We start from the raw sequence: 21593 nt of genomic DNA, 5'->3' as shown, positions 1-21593 counted from the left end.
AGCAGGAGAGATCTTTTAACTTTCAGTCACTGAAACTAATGAAAGGGATTAGTCCTGCAAATGCAGCCACCCGTCCTAGAACAATGCTGGTGAGTCAAACGTAACAGATTCCTTTTGCATCTCATACCTAAGGAAGTGCCACAGGAAGATTTGTCTGGAGTGAATCCATTGATTGAAGTGCTAAAATACCTCTTCTCTTCAAGAAAGAGAGCACCACCATGGTTTACAGCATTCCTAGGCTTTCTGTCAGTGACAAAGTGTCCATCCGCTCTTGACAGCTCTTTTCCCTGTCTCATTGCTGGTCTGCATGGAGCTTTTTAGGCACAGAAGGGTAACTTTCTTCTCTTGGACATTTAGTAACATGCACTGCAGTGAATGCTGAAATGCTGAGCACCTGCAATTCTGTCTGCAATCTGCAGTATTCTAGGTACTTATAAGAAGTGCACGAAACCAGGAGAGTAATCCAGAGCAAACAGCACACTTCCATTAATGACTAAGCTAGAGGAACAACTTGCTAACCTACAGGTGGTCATCCTCAGAACATGGCAGATTTACAAGAGCTGGCTGAATCATGATGACAAATCTGCTCCTTTCAGATCTTATTGTGTGGGAAATCACTTTTGTTAAAGAATAGATAGTAAAGGATTCAACTTACCAGTCTTCTGCACAACCAAAATCAGAAGTAGAGCAGCTGCTTGTAAGCTGAGGATCTGCTACACACTCAGTGCTGGTTTTCAATCTCGCGTAGTTTTTACGAACAATATATCCCCTAAAAGCTAAAAAACATAGTTTTGAATCAGGAAGATTCTGCAGCAACTGAAACTGGCTCTGCAGCACAGACCTGAATGTCCCCAGCTTTTACTGAATTCCTGTACAGGAACACCTAGCAGCCCACAGGAGTGACACCAATGTTTGCAATGTTACCAACGACCAGAAATTCTACAGGGCCTTACACTCTCATTGCTGACCATTTGGCACAGTCCAGGCAAGGAAAACAGGCCTCAAAAAGAGAATGTGTCTAATTCAAACATGAATCCAACTCAGAATGTATTAAAATAAAATCACTCCCAAAACAACTTCTTTAATCACAGCTTCCCTTTGATTTAGTCATCATTTTACAGAATCAGAAGCTTCACTTTCTTTTATTGTGGGATAATGGGGTGCAGAGCCAGGGACAGATATATTCAGTTAGTCTTCTCCTATTTTTTAAAATTAGCTCTAATCATGACAAAACATTTAAAATACCTCTCATAAAAACAGTGGAAAATTTATAGACATTAGAATTCATAACATTCTTAAAAAAAAAAGAGAAAAAAATCACAGTGGAGTGGTATGGTAAATAAAATGACAATTAATATAATTTTGAGGATATCTACATCCTTTATTTCCATAGACTGTCTCTGGGTTTGGGTACCTGAATACCATAATTATTTCTATAGTTTTATCTTGCATTCTTTACACCTGTGAGCAGTAATAAAGCTCCAGCACAGACCAAAGATAGTGATGCATACTGCACTTAGGACAAAGGACTAAAAAGGCTGCAATATACACTTAAACTCACGAAATTTAAGATTTGATTTTGTACGCTTTATTTCAAGCACTATTTTTAGAAATACCTAAGGGGACAAAGGACTGAATAATGAAAAAGTAACTACAGTATCAGTGCCATTGTTTCAGTGTACAACAAGCAGTTGCTGAATAAGGCTGAGGGTTGTGAGAGAAAGGAGCTGTGTCCAGCTTAGTCCAGCAGGACTGCAGTTTTAACAGTGAGACAGTATGTAAAAGAATAGTGGAACAAAGCTGAGGAGATGGGATTTTTAAAAAAAAATTTCCAGTCCAGGAAAAGCTTTTGTGCACACTAAATGCATACAAACCTGAAGATTCTGAAGATTAAATACCCAAAGGAGAAGAGCACACCACCCATTGGGGTCCAGGGTTACATATTACAGGCACAGATAGGCGCAGAAATAAGGTCTAAGGCAACCTCATGTAGGATCAGGATCAACACTGTAGGTTACTGGAGGAAATCAGGAGGTAGGACAAATACTGACTAAACTGAGGTGGAGAAATTGATCAGAAGATTAACAAGGTTTCTCTGTATCTCACACTTCTGATTTTTATGAAAGCACTGAGGTTTCTGGGATATGAAGCAACAAAAATTGCCTTTTAATCAGAAGTTATGAAAATAAACAACCATTCACTTTACAGAAGTCATGACAGAAGTTTGACCTGCTGAGGTGTTGAACCAAATACAAAGCTCAGGTATCCTGAGGCTTGAGGAACTTTCCACCCTTGATACTCCCAACTAGGAAAGTCTCCTATCTGACAGAGATGAGGCAAGTTCTCACTTGTCCTATATGATCAGGCTTCCAATCCTTAACTATCCCCTACTGACCAGCCAAGGATCCCACTCTGCTATCAGAGGCAGAGACAGCTGGCCAGCAGTCACCTCTCTGCAGCTGAAACATGCTGAGTGTCAATCACTCGATGAACTACTATAAAGGACTGAAACAAATGAACTGATAAGATGAACTTCAGTTTTATCCTTTGTAGTTTCTCATCTTTTAGTACTTCTCTGCATGAGTGTCTATAAAATCAACCCTGATACTTGCTGTGATTTTATATGTAAATATTGTTTTCTTTTTATCAGAGAGTCTTACTAATGTCAGTATAACCATTTTGGTCTTTGCCCCATCCACTGTGTAAAAAATCTGCTATCTCTGACTTAATAAACACAGTTTTTGCCCTATCTTCTGTTTTCATAGGTATTTTCAAAATCAACTCCTCTTCCCACAAGACAGTTTCTAACTTTCTTCCAAATTACCCTGAATTTGAAAGGTAAATAGCTGTATTTTTCCTACTTTTGACTCCTGGAACAACTGAAGTACAGGGTAAACAAACTTCTTTAAGACTCTCAAAAGCTTCATCAAGCACTAGTAGGACTGCATCTTTTCAACATTTATTAACAGGCTCTATAATGCTTCAAAAGAAATACATATGCAGAGAATTCTACTGGGGGAGTCTAAGAGGCTGGGAAGCTGCTCCATCACAGCAATTTGCATTACTGACTGGTGCTGGTTTTGACACTAAGCACTTGGCTCAAAGAGTGTGAAATTAGCAGACTCATGTTGCTACTGCTCCATGAACAATCACTGCATCACTGAAGAAGAATGATTACCAGCTGTCACCTCATTTTCACCTTATTCAGTCTATATTCCAAACTTTCCAAACAGCAACAGTAGCTTTAACCCTGATCTTTACATAGCCAAAGATGACAGGATCTGACAAGCAACACAGGAACTGAACTTAATTTTAACACTTCTATTAGTAACTTGGTGTTAAATGCTTTATGTGCCACAAATTAGGACATGAATTTTTACTTCTTGTACTGATCATTTTTCACACAAAAAGAGTTTTCTGTCAGTTTCAGCACCTAGCAAACCAAGAATCTATTTACCTCAGGGAGTCTGAAATGTGGCATCATGCAGTTACAAACTTTTAAGGTGTAAATACCAAGGCAATATACACTACATACAATAATGCACAATTCCAGATAGGAAAAGTCCAGGCATTTGCCTTCTGGATCCCACAGGAAATATAGAATTACAGAGCAAATTGTGAAGCACAGTGTAAAAAGATCAAAGCTAAACAATCACAGGTCTATGAGAGAACTATAAAGAAAGGTGATGAAGTAGTTTTAAAACAGTAGAAGGATTAATTCTCAGTCATTAAAAATCACGTGAAACAGACTTTTTCTACACATACACATTTTTACTCTCTAACATCACCTAATATAGCATATAACAGCAACTCAGAATTGAAAGCCCATGCTTGCTAAAGAGAAGGTAGTTGATTTCCTAGGAACAGCACATCACTTTCTTAATTTGTCTAGTTAAAACAGCATTCAGCAACTTAACTAACAGTATCTGAGAGAAATTAGAGCCCATGAACCTGATTATTCACTCCATGCCAAATTAATTCTAATGAGCAGTAGATAGCATAGAGTCACATCCTTTGCTGGGTGCCATGAATACTTCCCCTCTTTCACTTCTCTAGATGGATATTGGGTGATGCATGTTTAACAGCAGCAAAAATCTCCCAAGTTCTCCAGCAGAAGTATTATGAGAAGGAAGTTATGAATTCTCATGTACAAGCAGTAACTATCATTAACAGTGACTATTAGCAAGACTCACTAAGGCTGTCATCAGGTCTGGCGTCACTGATGCACATCAACACTTGGACATGGAATCCACAGAATCACAGAATGTGCTGAGTTGGAAGGGACCAACAAGGATCATCAAGTTCAACTCCTGGCTCAGCACAGGACCATCCTCAAGAGTCATATCATGTGCCTGAGAGCATTGTCCAAATGCTTCTTGAGCTTTGTCAGGCTTGGTGCTGTAACCACCAGGTATCACAGTCTCTGATCTTGAGACTTGGTCAAATAAAAAAGTAAAGATGACTATGAAATTCCGGCAATACCAGCAAGGAAAAGGAAGAGATTTTATTGTACATTGTCCCTTCCTGATTTTAGCATGAAATCCAGTAAGCATAGTCTCCGTTTTTTCTCCTCAAAATCAGAAGAAAAATCAAACATTTGGAGATTGACAGAGACGGCGATGGAATATAAACCCCCATAGTTTAAAACTATAAGGCCTTCTCACTTTTCTAAAATGCTCCCTGCATAGGAGCATTAGGCCTTTAATAGTCACTAGAGACATACTAAACATGAAGAATCACTGGATGCTGTAAGCTAGGACACAACGAGATGGGAGAGTACAGTTAACCATAGCTGTGAAGCCTGTACAAACCAGTCTGGTTTACCCTGACTGGGAAATTAAGATAATATGATCAATCAGTTCAGCTGCCATTAGGAGAGACATGTCTTCAATGTTTTTTACACTGACAATGCAGTTAAAAGAAGGAAAACTACTGATAAAAAAAAATAGGAAAATGGATCTGCTATTTAGGAGTCATTTTCAAGAAAATTTTAAAGAAAACAGTTTTAGATATATTCATCAAGTGCTTAGAAGCTTTTGGAACATTTTACTTGTGTAATTCTTACACCTATACAATGGAATTAGCTGAGTGCATGTACACACACACATATATACAGTAATACAAATAGATGAATAAATATAGCAATAAATATGCAAAAAATACTTCCTTGTCTTCTACTGAAACTAGCATTATATTTTTGCTGCTGAAAGTCCCAAAGGCAATGCTTTTATTAAAATCTTACATTTATAATAAAAATGCTAACCAGTAAATCGCAGCTGTTCTCTGTCCCTTTTCTTTATTAAAAGGGAATAAATTTTGCCAGAAGTACAGTTAGAGACATGTAAGCAACACTGCATCAGCAGAAATTATAGAAAGAAAGCAATTTACAAGGGGTGCTTCCTTCTGAACATCCATCACTTCTTATTTAAGGAAAAGAGCCCAAATCTAGAGTTCTTGATAAAGAATTTTCTAATACAGTATGACATATGGTGAGTGTGTGAGCACGTGTTGGAGGAGGAGATGGTGGCTCAGTGGATTAGTCATTTGCCTTTCACCTCTGGAAGCATAGTTAAACTCAGTCTTGACCAGAGCTGCACAGTATATTCCAGATGGCTAAAGTGGACCTAATTAAAATGAATTCAGTGATGTCACCTCAGATCTAAATGAATTGCATGCACCACTCATTTGGCATTTTGGCAATGTCAGTTCACAAATAAAATAACCAGATTAAAATCCTCCCTTAAGTCTTTTGGGACAAGTCACACTGCATGGAAATACATGCTATCATAACTAGAAAACATACTTTCATAATTGTATTATCTGTTGCTTTAAATTCTAATTAATTCTAAATTCTAATTATTCTAAAATAAACATTTAGTGAGACTTGCATGTGAGGTAAATCAATGAAGCAATATTTCAGTCAGATGATTCAGTGGATATACACTGATTTAAACCAGCCATGAATCTGGAAAATAATTTTAAAAAACCTTTGACAATATTTTTCCCCTCTCATATAGAATTGAAATGAATTTCCCTCTCATGTGAATTGAAATACTGTAAATTCCAATTACAAAGAAATACTCAGAAATGCAAAGTATTGTCAACTCAAACACTTAACATTCGTTACAATTTGTTTCCGAGTTAAAAAGTAGCATTTTCTAACCTTCACAGTTTGAGAAAGTGTGACTGAAGCAGGAGGAAAGGTCTTGTTTATCCTGTGTACCATTTCAGCCATGAGTCTAATAACATCTCTATATTCTGAGAACCTGAGATGCAGATATGCTGAAGTAGGGTAGCTTTTTCTTCCCCATTTAGTTTAAATTCACTAATATTTTGTTTCCTAGTGAGGGCTTCCCCCCCATCTGAAATAATGACTTTTTTTCTTGTAATATAATACACTCAGGAATTTTATCCTCATGTATATTGTGAGGGTTGTTTTTTTCCTAAGTTTGTTTTTTCTTCCAACGTTTCTTCAATGGATAGTGAACTGCTGGGCCCACAGAGATCTCCAGACCACCAGCTCATGTATTTGAAAGGCATCTGTTTATTTTTAAAATGCAAATGCAGCCTACCTCAAAGACTGACTCGCAAGAAATGAACAATCTGAACAAGTCAAGAGGTTTCCAATCAGGAGCTGTGTTCCTCCTTTTTATCAGGCTATGATCACTTGCTGTCAAAATCACTTAAACAATATCCTGGAACCTGAATGAAGTCCCCCCACAATTAAAATGAGCAGGATAATCCTGCAAGAATTATTCAGGCAAATAATTTTTCACACAGTTTAAAGTAATGATAAGGTCATTTACAAAAGAAATCAGCGCCTTTGAAATGCTGACTTGTAGACAGAGGACTGCCTGGAGGAGGGCCATAGATAACAGTGAAGACTGGCCTCCTAACACTACCCTTGCAGTCTTTGGAACTGATTCTGATGAGGAGAAGGCCCAATAAGGTTAATACCCCTACTTTGATCTCTGTCAAAGCGTACCAGCAAGAATTAATTTACATTTCAGATGAAAAAGGTTGACAGCATGAAAAGGCATCTTGTTTCTGGTATGTGAATGTGCTGTAATAGATCGGGAATTCTGAAAGGAAGTTCTGAGGAAGCTAAAGGGATAAGCTGAGCGGCTGCTTTTATTGGGAAAGAGATGAAAGGAAAACAAATTTCAATATGCGCTGTTCTGTAGAAACATGTAAGCCAAATGCTTCCTAAATTCCAAGGCCTGCTTGAGCGGGGCAGGGGGGAGGGAAAGGAGAGGGAAGTACATATAGTTTAATTATATGGTTTTGCTAATGTGGATGACAAATGCAAACAATTTATCCCACTGCCTGAAATGGCTCTTGTGAAAAACTACAAAGATGACTGTACTCCATTTTACTAGAAAGCTGCCTTGAACTACCCCCACACTGTAAGATGTGCAGAGAAGGGAGAGATTGGGAGTACCTTTTGTCTCCATGTCACTAGGCACTTGGACTGTGCAATGTTATGTAAACAACACAAAAACTGTCACTGTATTGTAAAACCTGGAAAATGGCCATGATTAGCAAGCATAAGCTTTGATTTGAAACACAGAATAATTAGCATATCGAGAAGAGCAAACGTGCATGAGAAATATTTTCAAATAAGTCCTAAATACAGGTTTCCAAAGGCAGTCAGAAAAGTGTTGAGGATTACTATTAATTATTGTTATTATTTTTATTGCTATTATTATTCCTATTCTACTAGAGTACCAAAGACAGGAGGAGCAGCTAGCCTAATTAATACAAAGGTTCACTGTGTCACTCTCAACCCTGTAGTCCCTAATGTTTATTCACCCAGGCTGATCACTGAAACAGTCAAGTGCCAGGTTACAAAGGAAAACACTGTGTGTGTTGGAGGGAAGAGTACCAACAACATTCCTCCAGCATTAGGTCCAGAGGGCTCAACAGTGTCCCAATTCACTCCCACTGCCTCTGCTCTGCCATGTTTAACTCAGTATTTATAAGATGGCAGGAAGCGACACAGCTCTGAATGTCTCCCACGTGTGCTAACAGCAGAATACATCAGTATCTTTCTCTAAAGAACTAAAAATCTGTCTGGATAAAACTCTAAGGCAGAATGTCCCCTGCAGTCTCCAAGTCATAATGCTACACACAAGCTTCCTATTGCACCTGAGGTAGCTCTCATCTTAAGGAGCTGGTAATAGTGAGACAGTCAGGGATTAACAGTTTCACTTTCCTTTCTTCAACAACAGGCTGTTGTAATCAAAGTCCAGGTATGTATATACTTGTAAAGGTAGCAAATACTCCAGGAAATAGTGGCACGGGGGTACTTTAAGATCTTCTCTCTGCGCTACCATGAAAACAACTGAAAACAACATGAAAACAAAGGAGAGGAAGAATGAGAGTACTCGTGCAGTCCTTTGGCGCTTGTTGCTAATGCAAGAAAAAATTCCTTCCATTCAAAAAAATATACTGCATGTAACCCTAGAGCTTCATGATTTTACATAACAGCACATATGCAAAGCTACAAATTATTATTTGATCCTAATGATATTCTGTTCCTTTTGGTAACTATAATGGCATTCTGTTTTCTCCTGAAAGTCACAGCAACGCCTTATTTCAGAGTAGCCAACTAGACAACACAAAAATGAATGAATTTACTGGGAATGGTATGAGAATAAGTGAAACAAATATTACAACAAATATTTTTCATATAAATTTCAGACTGTAAGATACAGAACAAGAAGTGACAAAGCTTAAGGAATTGTAGCACAGGAAACTGGTAAAAGTGATATCTTGGTTTATGTGTAAACCCATTAGTTACAATAGTTTTTTATCAGTCCCAATCTTTAAACCTGGAGTTGGACAGAGAAGGTGTACTGCACTGCATCATATGGAGGCTGCTTCATATTGGCAGCATCTGAAAACACCATTGAGTTCACAGCGTTCACAATGCTGGTTCTTAGATTTCTGTGCCATATGGTACTCTGCTCTCTACTAGAGACCTACACAGCCCTATGGGCCTGTTCCTCCAATAATCTCTTTAAAGTTTATTCAAATTCATATTGATATGGCTGCATAGGAGTCTGGCAGATTGTCAAAGATTGGTCAAAGCTGGCAAACCCGGCAAGCAGTCATAACAAAAACCTGGCAAGCTGCCAAGATCAGTGCACCAAACAAAGACAGAGAAATGCATGTCTAGTGTCTTCCATCCACACTTTTGGCCAAGAATTAACTTAACAGCTTTTACTTACTATATTTTGCTTTCAGAGAAGTGCTTATAAAAGGTCTAAAGTGTGTGATACCTGTCACTGACATAGTTTGACGCTGAAGCAAAAATAATCAGAAGTAATGTTTTTGATAGCTTTTGTTTGCACTTAACTTTTTTTTGGCTATAAACACTGACACACGAAAAATCACCCACAGAAAAATAGGTGTTGGCAATTGAAATACTGTTTTAATTACCTGCCTGAATATGTATAGCAGCATCAGTTCTTCTGTTCCTTATTTCCTTGTACTTCCTGCGAGCTTCATATCCTCTCCAGGCTAAAAATACAAAACCATGTGCTGGAAATTACATTTATTTAAGGAATTGCTACAGAGTCTACAGGGTCAGAGATGTGCTGAAACTTTCATTTCTCCTGCCATAACTACTTCAGCCCCCACCCCCAATAGCTCTTCCCCACCCACCCACATGTTGAACTCCAGGTTCATGACTGCAGTATTCACATCCTCACAACTTCAAACACTGCTTCACTCATTCAAATTTTAATTGCTACCATTTAGTGCTCACTGATATCCTAACTCAAAAAAAAAGGTTGTGTCATCATTCTTGCTCACACAGTTGCCCAAATCACTACAAGGAAACCTGCTAAATTACTGATAATCAGCCTCTCAAGCCCATCTTTTGATGTATGTCTGCAATTCTGGTACATGGGCAGGGACATGTGCTACTGCATTTCAATTATAAGCTGCATGTTATTATAGACATACCTAACAATATTTTTATTTTGTGCACAGGCATCATATTTAAAATATTAAAATATTTAAATAAAGACACTCCTAAATGTTAAGATGACACTTTAGTAGAAGTAAATCAGTAATATCTGCATCAATGAGCTAGAGACAAAACACATCCAGTCATTTAGATTTCATAATAAATTGTAATTAATAAATTAACAATGTACATGCAATTTAATTGACTGAAATACAAAGACACTTAGTAAAACAGAGATTATGAACATTTACCTGACTGTATTGTAATAGCACTATTTTCTCTTTTATCTTTTACTTTCTTGTACCTCCTTGCTCCGAGCCATCCCTTGATATAGGCTTGCATGACCACCACCCTCCCTATAACTTCTCTCAGGAACAAATTTAACTGCTCTATATGGTAATACTTAAGGAAAACCTGTAATGGAACAACAGCAAAACAAAAAAGATCAGTATTATAAGTAGTATTATAACCTCTTGTATTTTGCCTTCTCATTAGTCCTCCAGCAGCCTATTCAAGGGTGTAAATGCTGAGAAAACTAGAAAAATACTGATTGTACATATCATAGCAATCTTTTGAATCAATTATTTGCTCTTGTGTACTTGTGGAACTTCTTCATTCCACCGATTATAGTCACCCCATTGCTAACCATGAGATTAACTCAGTTGCTTAGAGCATGGTGTTAATAACACCAAGGTTGGGGTTCAATCCCTGTATGGGCCATTCACTTAGGAGCTGGACTTGATAATCCTTGTGGGTCCCTTCCAACTCAGCACATTCTGTGATCCTGTGAAAATAAATCCCAGATTTACCCCCCTTTACAAAGCAAATTGGACAGTGAGATCTTTTCAGGTATGAATAATTTTGAAAGATAATCTTTCTTGTCAGTGGCAACACAAATCCTGAGTTAAATTTGGTTTTAGACATAATATTGTCTAAAAGCATTCTCCCTAAGGCAGCAAATCACATGGGTGCTTACATACATTTTATTTGGATCTTGGGCAAGAAAATTCTCACAGTTTTTCCTTTATGTAAGGTAAAACAACTCAAAGTACTGTGTAACATCCTTTTAAAATAAGTCAATCATTCCATTTTAAACCATCAACAAAGGCTTTTGAGAGAGAGAGGAGCTTACCTGAAACTCCATGAATGGATAATGGTACCAGCCAGGCTCATATGATGGGTCAAATTGTGACATTTCCGACATGTCTTTCTTAAGAAAATGGGAAACTTCAGGAAGTCACTACAACAGCAAGCACTGACAGAGGTATGTCCTTATCAAGGCAGCCAAGTGCTGAATGCACTTTGGGTAGGCACCCAATGCACGCCCTCCTCTTACAGCACTAACTCAGCTGGCTTGGGAGGGCGTTTCCATAACCTGAGAAGCTACTTGGAGCAAATTATTTGCTCTTTTGTTCATTTATGCAGTACTTTTTGAACCAGTATTAGACACGATTTCTAAAGGTATACTATCCTTGAGAAAATGTTAGCACCTTATACCTTAGTTTTCCCAAGAACCCAGTTGTCTAGTTTAGATTTCTCCAAAATGGCAAGACAGTTTTCTCTGCTACCAAGGGGAGTCTCGTGTGCCTTGAACGCAAGGTAGTAATACCTGTAAAATGGCAAAGAAAGAATTGAATCACAGTCAATATGTACTTCCACTGTTTTTCTCTAGCTCCAAGCTTTATCTCTAGAATTAATAGGCCAAATTCTTCCTTGTACATACTTCATGACAGCTGTGTCTTCATAAATCATGACACAGCTATCATGAATAGATATTTGAACATATAAATTATTACAATAAACAATTAATTGGAATGATTATGATCAATTTTAGGAGCGTGGAACAGACCCACACTAAACAATATTGTCTTTTTTTATTTTGTCCATGCTCCCTTGCAAAGAACAGCTCCTAACAATTATGTTAAATAACCTATAGCTAATGAAAAAGGGATACAAACATGTTTGAACTGAATTAAGAACCAGTCCCTTCCTACCTATAAAGCCATTATGCATTTATGAAGATTGGTTTTAAAGTATTTAAGTAAACCTACTTGCAAACAATTATGTTAAGTAACAGCTAGAACATGTGTCAGTTAGTTTACAAATTTAAGGTTATTTTAGCACAAGTACATTTGGATGCTAGCAACTGCCACCTCAGCCCTCACTTATTAACTGCCATGTGTTGTCTTGGTATTAAGCTATACTTCTAAAGGTTCTACTCTATTTACATTGGGATTGAGAGGAGGTGGCAGGTTGAACAAACCATTCTACTAATTACTAGAATGGGGAAGAGTGATCAGATGTTCTTTAAAACATGAAGAGAAGAATGTCATCAGTGATCTCAAAGATAGATTCCTCTGTAGCCACACAGAGTCAAGAAAATATCCCACTTTATACTGAAGAAAATATGGAGAAGCAATTAGAAAATTTAGAATTCTGCAATACTTTAATTTTTTAAAGTCAGAAGAGTATGATTTTCAATTATTAGTTCCAGTTAATCTCTATATATTAGCTCCAGCTGTCACAAGAAAGAAAAAACCCACTAAAACAGTCAGTTAAGATCAAACAGTAAGAAAATGACATCTGAAGTGAGAAGCACTGGAATAAGTTCTGGACCAGAGACATAGATATACACCAACTGGAGACATTGCTAACTATGAATAATGGTAAGACATTATGTATTACTGAGTTATTTTTAATGTAGTGACTTTCTCAACAATGTGGTGCTGCAAATTCTTTAGCCAAATCTTTCAAAATATCAACTCATGCCTTTTAGTAGGTTTGGAGAAACATGGTGTATTCAAAAGAAAAAAGTACATTTCCTCCACCTTATTACTGAAGTTAATGATGCCAGTTTAGACAAAACAAATGGTACTGAGTTGGTACAGATTTAAAATATATGTATCACAAATATTTTTTGATGTCATACAATTTCAACAGATAGCTGACAAATACATGGGGGAAGTTACACTCATAGTAAATTGCTGCTTGCTTCAAAAGCCAGTTCAGATAGCCATGTGAGTTACACATATGGGAGGGAGAAAGGGCGGGCAGGCAGGAAGTGACACTGGTTGTTCATGTATCTTTTAAGGTAGTTATTAATGGGACTTTTAAAACCACAGAACAGTTTTTAGATAGCACTGATGCAATAAAATATTCAAGGGAAATCTCATAATTCTTTAATCTTACCATTGCCATTCCACTTACTGAAAAGTTGACTTATTTGTGACAAATATCTGAGTAAAAAGTATTTTTGAACTGTGTGATTTACCTGCCTGACTACACCATTTTGTTCATGACAAACTTCATTATCTGTCATAGACAGTACCCTCTCCAACAGCTCTCTTTCATGTTCTAGACTGTAGTTGCTGCGGGGCTCCAAAAAAAACCATAAATAAAACAATGGTTATTTTTCTTATCAAAGCCCATTTTACCTAATGTTTTTATAAATTTAAATGCATCTATAGTCTAAGAAAGCAAGCTATTCAGAATGACAAGAACTTTACAAACCATGGGAGTAACTACACGGGAATAACTACTGTTTCTGTATGTAAACATATTGTCTCAATATTTATTAAAAACTTTCTCTAAATGGTGATTTTCCAAACATTTTGATTGATCTAACTACTGCACAGAAGACACCTGTACCTGTTTAACTATACTTACTGCTGCTTTTCAGTTATGTCATAGAATCACAGAATATTCTGAGTTGGAAGGCACCCACAAGGATCAAGAAGTCCAACTCTTGGCCTTGCACAGGAGTTGGACTTCTTGATCCCCAAGAGTCACACCATGTGCCCAAAAGCATTGGCAAATGCTTCTCGAATTCTGTCTGGTTTGGTGCTGTGACCATTTCCATGGGGAGCCTATTTCAGTGCCCAGCCACCCTCTGGGTGAAGAACCTTTTCCTGATATCCAACCTAAGCCTTCCCTGGCACAACCTCAGGCCATTCCCCCATGAAAAGTAAGGCAGAAATGTCTGTACTCATCAGAAATAAAGGACTACCAATACGAGACTCACTACTTATTTTTAATTATTTCTCCTCCAGAACTCCTTTTGTAGTGTGTATTCTGCACCATATTACGTCTCAAGATTTGTGTTCCAAAGGTCAAATCCATGAGTTTTGTGGGTATTTTTAAGTAAACACTTTGGTTTAGTGTCTGTTTTCATGACTGAATCACATAACTACAGACACCCAAGTAGTTTGACATTATGTGCTCAGGATAATTGTGTGGCAGCACAGTGTGTGCCACACAGGGTCATCCAATTATCTTATGTAATTAAAAATATTTGTATAGCAATGGACTCTATGGAAAATTCTGGAAGAAGGTAAAATGTTTCACCCTTATGTATCTGGCAAAAGCATGCAAATACCGTATATGGTGAAATGGCAGAGAATATGCCTGAGAAAAAGCTTTAGGATATATACAACTGTTTATTTTGATTTACTGGTCTAATTTAATCTCTGTCATACTTATGCAAATCTACTGTGCAGAGATCACAGAGTGACCTCAACTTGCAACTATAACCAAGAAACCAGAAACTTATTTTCTGAAAAGTAGGGCTAGAAATCACATTTGCTTTCAGATGAGATGAAAACTTCACAACTCTACCTTTTTATTTCCATATTTGTACTTGTTATTTCAGCATGAAATATGGCAGCCAGGAATATTTCAGTGTCCTACATTAAACCAATAGTTTTATTGTCATTTAAAAATATATGTTTATGATGCTTCATGTGCTATTTCATAAACATGCACATATTTGTGCAAAAACATATCCTTTTCCTGGTTATACATCCTGCTTGAAAATTTCCTACACCTGGCACCCACTCATCTACATGTTTCCTAAAAGTACTTTACTAATAACATTCTCACTAGCAGTAAGACTAAGTAAGATGAAAGTAATTTCCCCTCAGAAGAATTGATTTCTCAAACCTGATGAAACTCTGGAATTCTGCATTTCCTAACTAGTGATTTTTACCCTGCAATACATACTATTCTTCATGGATGTGAATATTATTTCAGAAAAAAAACATATATTAAACTGGGATTAACTGTACTCGCCAGTCATTAGAAATAAACCAACATTTTTTAAAAGCTGAATTTAACCTTAGAATGCAAAGCTAGGATGTGCAGAAGTAAGGTTAAATGCTAAAGACATCCAAGTATGCAAAGATATGGAAAACTTCAGGAAGATGCTATGCATTAACTATCTGTTTAGGGACCAGGCATTTTAGTGTTGCTGGTTTCAGACTAAATAAACTGACTGCAAACAAATGGTTCAATTTCCCACCCCTCCCTAAAGGCTAAACTGTGGAACTGTTCCATAAAATGCATTTCAACAGCACCATTAACTACTATACTAGAGTCTCTTACTGAAGTTCCCTTCACATTTCAGACTTAAAGTCTGCATCAATTCTACATAATTAACTCAAAACAGTAATGATTAACCCTTTTTCTCTTTAAAACAAATCTTTGTACTAAAATGTAATGGCCTGAGGTGGAGAATGGATAATATGTGAAAAGCATGAGGTACAAAATCCCTTTCTAGCCAGACCAGAAACAACAGTAGGAAGATTCTCAGAATCACAAAATTATTTGTTCCTTCTCAGCCCTGGAACCAGAAACTTGAAAAAAAAATACACTTTTTTTTAGAACTACAAGAGCTGTAAAATTACTTCCAAAAATTTCTATCTTGTATTGGTTGTATCTCACCCCTTTCAGAAACTTTCAAATCTGAATTCACAAAAATAATTACATTTGACTCCATATTAAGAGCATAAATTAAAAAAAAAATTATACAACATCTAAGATACTCTTGAAATTCAGTAACAGACACCTAGCACTTACGCTGTAAATCATCTGACAAAAACAGAATCAGAAATACTCTCAGAAAAGCCTTATTTGGTGCAATGTGCACATACTATTCATAAGCAGCTAGCAGACTTTCCACTCCTAATGTTTTCCTATCATCTCCATCCTTCAACCACTTACCAGTGTTTTGTGAATGGGAATCATCTAGAAAGTGTATATGGAAGCTACAGTAGTTCACCATATTTAAAATGTATGGGGACGTTCTATAGATCTGGTGAAATCTTACAGCCACTGAAACAAATAAACATTTCTATGATAATAGTAAAATCAAGATATTAGGCAAAGTTAAAATTTTATTTAGAAATTTTAGAAATCACTTATGATTTCTAATAGAAATTTTACAGAAATCACTTATGAACTTTGATATAGTGCAGGTTTACTGTTAAAGGTAGGTTTGCATTAAAAATGCATCATTTAAAAAGAAAGAATTTTTTATCTGTAGCAAGTCTGTTGACTTCTAATTTAATTCAGTGCTTCCCTGATTTTGCATAAGTGTATCACCACTGAATTTTTGGTGTTAGAAGAAAACACTTACTGAGGTTATATGTTTTACAGGATTTTGTAATGTTTGACCAGTTTTAATTCCTAGCTCCACTCCATGCAAAATGTGACTTATTAAGGCCAATGAGACTTTATGTGGTCATGAGAAATGTAACACTGGTGGTTTAGAAACTGTGTATACCATGTGTACTAACAGTGACCTTATGCAAATTTGTCCTGTGAGATTGAAAAAGCAAAAGCAGCCTCACTGGGATCACTGTTACAGTAAAAGCACTGGTATTGTCATGACTGTATGATCAGAGTAACATCATCTGACTACTGTGGAATAGGTAAATGGCTTATAGTAAAGGTTTATCCTGCATCTTAATGCAATACAAAAATTGTAATGTCTAACATAAACAGGCAGGAAAGAAAAAAGACCATCCTTAAAGGAAACTTGTGCAAAAGTTCTCAACACATTCCTCTGAGCCAATGAAGCAATACGACAGCATTTAGTACCATCAGCCTACTGAGTCCCTTATCTTACAAGCCACTGCACAGAACATGCAACATGAAAGGAGAATCCAGCTGGGGGCTCTGTGGTGAGGACACACCTGCACACCACATCATGTCACGTGAAGCTCCAGGGGCACTCAGCAAGGAGTGCTCCTTCCAGCAGGACCTGCAGCACAGGTCCCCATGAGCAGGCACAGCTCCTTTAAACTGCTGTGCAGTGCACGGTCACCACATGACCCCACATTGCAGGCACACCTGGTTGACTGATCAACTTAACCTGTACCTAAAATCTCAGATTCCAGCTTGAAAGATGGGCCACGTTGCTTCACAGCAAACATAAGACAGATGCATGATGTCATGGGGTGCAACACAGGGCCAAGAGAGACAAAGTGTCTAAGACTTGACAGGGATACAGTGTTTACAGGGACTGCAGATTACATTTTTCCTACTTTAAGTAAAAGAATATGTATATTTATATACATAAAACAGATGGTAATATACTTGGCTGAAGAAACATTGTGTGAATGAGTTACAATTAAGCCCTCTCCTTACCATCTGTTTTTTAACCCAATAAACTATATCCAGGTTTGCAAATAATCTGCTCTGCAGGAAAACAGAAGACAGTAAAGAGTAACGTTAGACAGAGCTTTATCTTTTGTTTACCTCCCACCTGATAAACTCTGAATGGGTCTGCTCCCTGCCTTTGATTGTTTTGTCCTCATATTTCCTGCTAAGAGTTTACAAAACAGCATTATTGAACAGGCAGATAAGAAGCACACCTATTTGTTTAATAACATCAAGGGAGAAAAAATGCTGGCTCATCTATTTTGTTGTTCAGTTGCTCAAAAGGATCAAAATACCAATTAACTTGCTGGCTTAAAAAATCTTTGATATCCTTACATTTACTGACATTTTGAAACTCTTCTTCATACTTGCCTAATGTCTTTTTGATTATGAACAAAGAAGTGCCAATCTGTTTAGCATTTGACCTGTTTTCTCGAACATTTTTATGTATTCAACTACTTAGTTCCTAAAAACACTTGACTAGTCATAGCTGTAAGTTGAAGAAAAATGTTTCTTGTTTCCCTGATAGCTTTATAAAATATTGTTTGATTCTATTTGCAAGAGCAAAAGAGAATAGAATTTGTTTTAAAATAAAGCATGAACTGAACAAAGGAGCAAGAACATCTCCTTTCCCGCCCTCACTTATATTCTGAACTCAGAAGTCTTCTTTACTGTTGTGGAAATTAAGTCTACTCCCCTATCCTTCCCTTTTTGTGCTGACTTTCTTTCCTTAACAAATTGCATAAAATTTCCTTAACGAATTACATCAAGTTGGACTAAAAACTTGGGGAGTAATTGACAAGATGTTAACCACAACTTGCTCTTATCTGCAGGAATAGAAATCTATTGTCAATGCTGGTTTTATTACCGTTCGTTTTCAAGGTTGTACTCAAATTCAGCACATTTTTGAAAGAAAAGGATCTCCTGATAAGAGAAGCCTTAACTTCCTCTCAATTTACACTAATTCCTGTGGAGTTAATCTTAGTTCACTTACGTGTAAATTGAATAGAAGTTGTGGTTAATAATTCTGCTTTCAGCTGCTTCAGGATATTGCAAATTGATTACATTTATTAATGATCACACAAATTAATCTGCTGAATGTGCTCTAGAATGGTGTGACCTTACTAAAATTAGTATGGTCACAAAAGACCAAGTGACATCAGCTGCTCTTCATATGGCTCCCCTTCAAGGCCCTTCACTACCTTTGTTGTGCTTTTTGGACACTTCTGTATAGTTTTAATGCCTTATATTGTGGTGGCCAAAACTGCATGTCATTTTCAAGGTGAGGCAGCCCCAGAGCAGAGCAGAGCGGGACAATCCCTCCCTTACCCAGCTGGCCATGCTGTGCCTGATGCCTCCAGGACATGCTTGTCCCTTCTGGCTGCCAGGGCACTGCTGCCTCACATCCATCTTGCCAGTGAGCAGGACCCCCAGGTCCCTGTCTGTGGCACTGCTCTCCAGCACCTCATTCCCCAGTCTGTCTGTGCATCCAGGGCTGCCCAATCCCAGGTGCAGAATCCAGCACGTTCCCTTCCTAAACTTTATATGACTGATGATTGCCCAGCCCTCTAATTTGTCGAGGTCCCTCTGCAGTCCCTTCCTGACTTCAAGGAGTCAACAGCTCCTCCCAGTTTTGCATCATCTGTGAACTTGCTTAGTATCACTTCCAGCCTGCATCCAGGCCATTTATGAGGACACTGAGGAGCACACGGCTGAGGATGGAATCCTGTGGAACCCCATGAGCGACTGGACACCAGTCTGATGTCACTCCATTCACTAACCCTTTTTTTACCCTTTTGTGCCCAAACTGTGAGCCGGTTGCTCCCCCACTGCAATGACTGGTTTATCCAGCTGTGTGCTGGACATTTTGTCCTGAAGGATCCTGTGAGAGGCAGTATCAACAGCCATACTGAAATCCAAAAAGATGACATCAGCTGGCTTCCCTAGGTCAGCCAGGTGGGGTTACTTTGTCATAAAAGGAAATCAGGTTTGATAAGCAAGACTTTCCTCTCACAAAGCTGTGCTGGCTGTGACCAGTGACTGCACCATCTTTCAGGTGTTTTTGAATACCTCCCAGAATAATCTTCTCCTTAACTTTATAAGGCACTGAAGTGAGACTAATGATTTGCTTTCAGTGGCTTCAACAATATAGAAATATTGTCTGGATAAGCAATATCCAGTTCAAAAAATATCACACCATGATCTAGCCATTCACTACTTGCTCCTACTGCTGCCTAGACAGTTAATGGTAGTGCTTCTGCTCATTGTTGAATTGCCAGTCCTACACACTGAAAACCAGTAAATACTACACAGACACATTTAAAATATAGAGAAAACCATGATTATCATGAAGCTACATTGCCATCATAAAGATAACAGCATTTCCCGAATAAAATTTATAACTTTTTGAGATTGAGAATATGTATTAAAGCCAGTAATAGCAGCCACGAGAAGGGTTAGGGTGAAGAGAGATCTGATTATCATTCATGATATATCTAAGATAAATGACTCTGCAAAGCTAAATCTGAAGCTTTCATATCAGTTTACTCTTAAACATGTGCACCTTCAGCTTCATAAGATGGTTGAAGGTCACTGACCTCCAAAATCCTTGAATTATCTGAGCAGGATGCATAATTTCCACTTGTTGCCTCTACAGAGAGAACCATGGGGACAGGCTTGCTACTTGTGCTCACTGCAGGTTTCACACTGACTGTTTTCCATTAGAGATCAGATATCTCTTGCAGTCTTTATCTCTGGAAGTCCCTGTCCTCATTAGACATTGAGACCACACACCTATGAACAACATTTGTAGAACTTTCTGTACTTAAACAGAATATATCTTACTGAATAGAATATTAGGAAAACAGCCCTATTTTACAAGTCTTACCTTTTTACAAACTCCTCAAAGAGGATGCGATGAGAATACCCTTTCTGACGTATCTTGACAGTTTCCAGAATTCCAGTGTATCGCAGCTGCAGCAGAACTCTCTCATGAGAGAACATCAGTGCTTCTCGATCATCGTTAGGTTTAATGCAGCGGATAAAGTGAGGCTGTCCAACAACCATTTTGGATAAAAGATCCATGAGGGAATACTAGTGAGGAAAATAAAGAAGATGCATATACTTCACAAAAAACTGCAATGGAATGACTTAAGCAGGAGATTCATATTTGTAAACAGTTTGTAATGCTTGATTATATTTTAATCTGTAATGTTAATCTACATTGCCTTTTTATTAATTTTTAAGATTTCAGCTGAAACATGGAACCTATTAAAAATTTTCACTTATAAAAATATTCAAATATTCTGAATCTGATAAATTCTTACACCTTTCTCTTCACCTTATATCACATTTCCATAGTTGAAGAATGTCCATTAAAAAAAAATGAAGCTGAAAATTATCCTAACTATAATTCTACTGTAGACACATTTGACTGATAGAATACCCCCAACAGAAATACAAGCTTTACCATGAAACAATCACTGAAATTCACAGCAAATGAATTTTTGAACCCAGGAAAGGGTTGCAAGAAGTCATCAGTTCAGTGCTCTGTCCACAGAGAACACTACATGTATCTTAAACATTTCAGGTATATCTCTGTTACATGAATTTTTCAGAATCACTGAGAATATAAAGTGCACAGTCTCCCTAGAAATCTGTTCAACTACTATATTATCACAACTATTCATAAAGTTCTTAGCATCTAACATAAATCTTGACACTGAAATGTAGGTCCATTGCTTCTTTTCCTATCCACTCTAGACACGCAAAACAATTTACTCCGTTTCATTTTGAACTAAAATGAAAAATGTCTGATCAGAGCATATACATTTTTTTCCTTTGACTCCTCTGAATACTGATACTCCTGCTCCATACTCACCTCATTGAGCTGTTGCACAATAAGTATGTGTTGTCAACTACATTCAATCTCATACAACCATATGTGTCTCAAAATCCCATACAATTGCAAGCTGATTGTCACCACCCTGCTGCAAGTTGCACATGTATTGCAGTCTACAAGAACACTCTAAGTGCACACCTGTAGGACAAGCCTGAATGTCAGTGTCCTTGCACACTGCACAGTGAGCCAACATCTCAGTATACACCAGCTTCCTCTATACCCTTCCTTTCACTATTCTACAAAACAAATTGATCAGGTATTCCTACACAGCTTGAAGCT

At 37.5% G+C, this 21593-nt stretch overlaps 1 protein-coding gene across 1 annotated transcript in view; it reads right to left on the bottom strand.

The window, feature by feature from the left end:
* Positions 1-21593, bottom strand: part of MYO3B (myosin IIIB) — a 191987-nt gene that overhangs the window by 50179 nt on the left and 120215 nt on the right. The window contains exons 27-31 of the mRNA XM_031058556.1: positions 20301-20506; positions 11474-11585; positions 10228-10390; positions 9445-9525; positions 656-776 (exon numbers count right to left, since the gene is read on the bottom strand). Of these exons, the coding sequence (XP_030914416.1) occupies positions 656-776; positions 9445-9525; positions 10228-10390; positions 11474-11585; positions 20301-20506 (683 nt within the window). The remainder of the gene's footprint in view (positions 1-655; positions 777-9444; positions 9526-10227; positions 10391-11473; positions 11586-20300; positions 20507-21593) is intronic.

Source organism: Geospiza fortis, unplaced genomic scaffold, assembly GCF_000277835.1.
Source record: "Geospiza fortis unplaced genomic scaffold, GeoFor_1.0 scaffold112, whole genome shotgun sequence".
Classification (NCBI taxonomy): domain Eukaryota; kingdom Metazoa; phylum Chordata; class Aves; order Passeriformes; family Thraupidae; genus Geospiza; species Geospiza fortis.
Note: the sequence above shows the minus strand (reverse complement) of the source record. Positions and strands in the feature narration are given on the sequence as shown.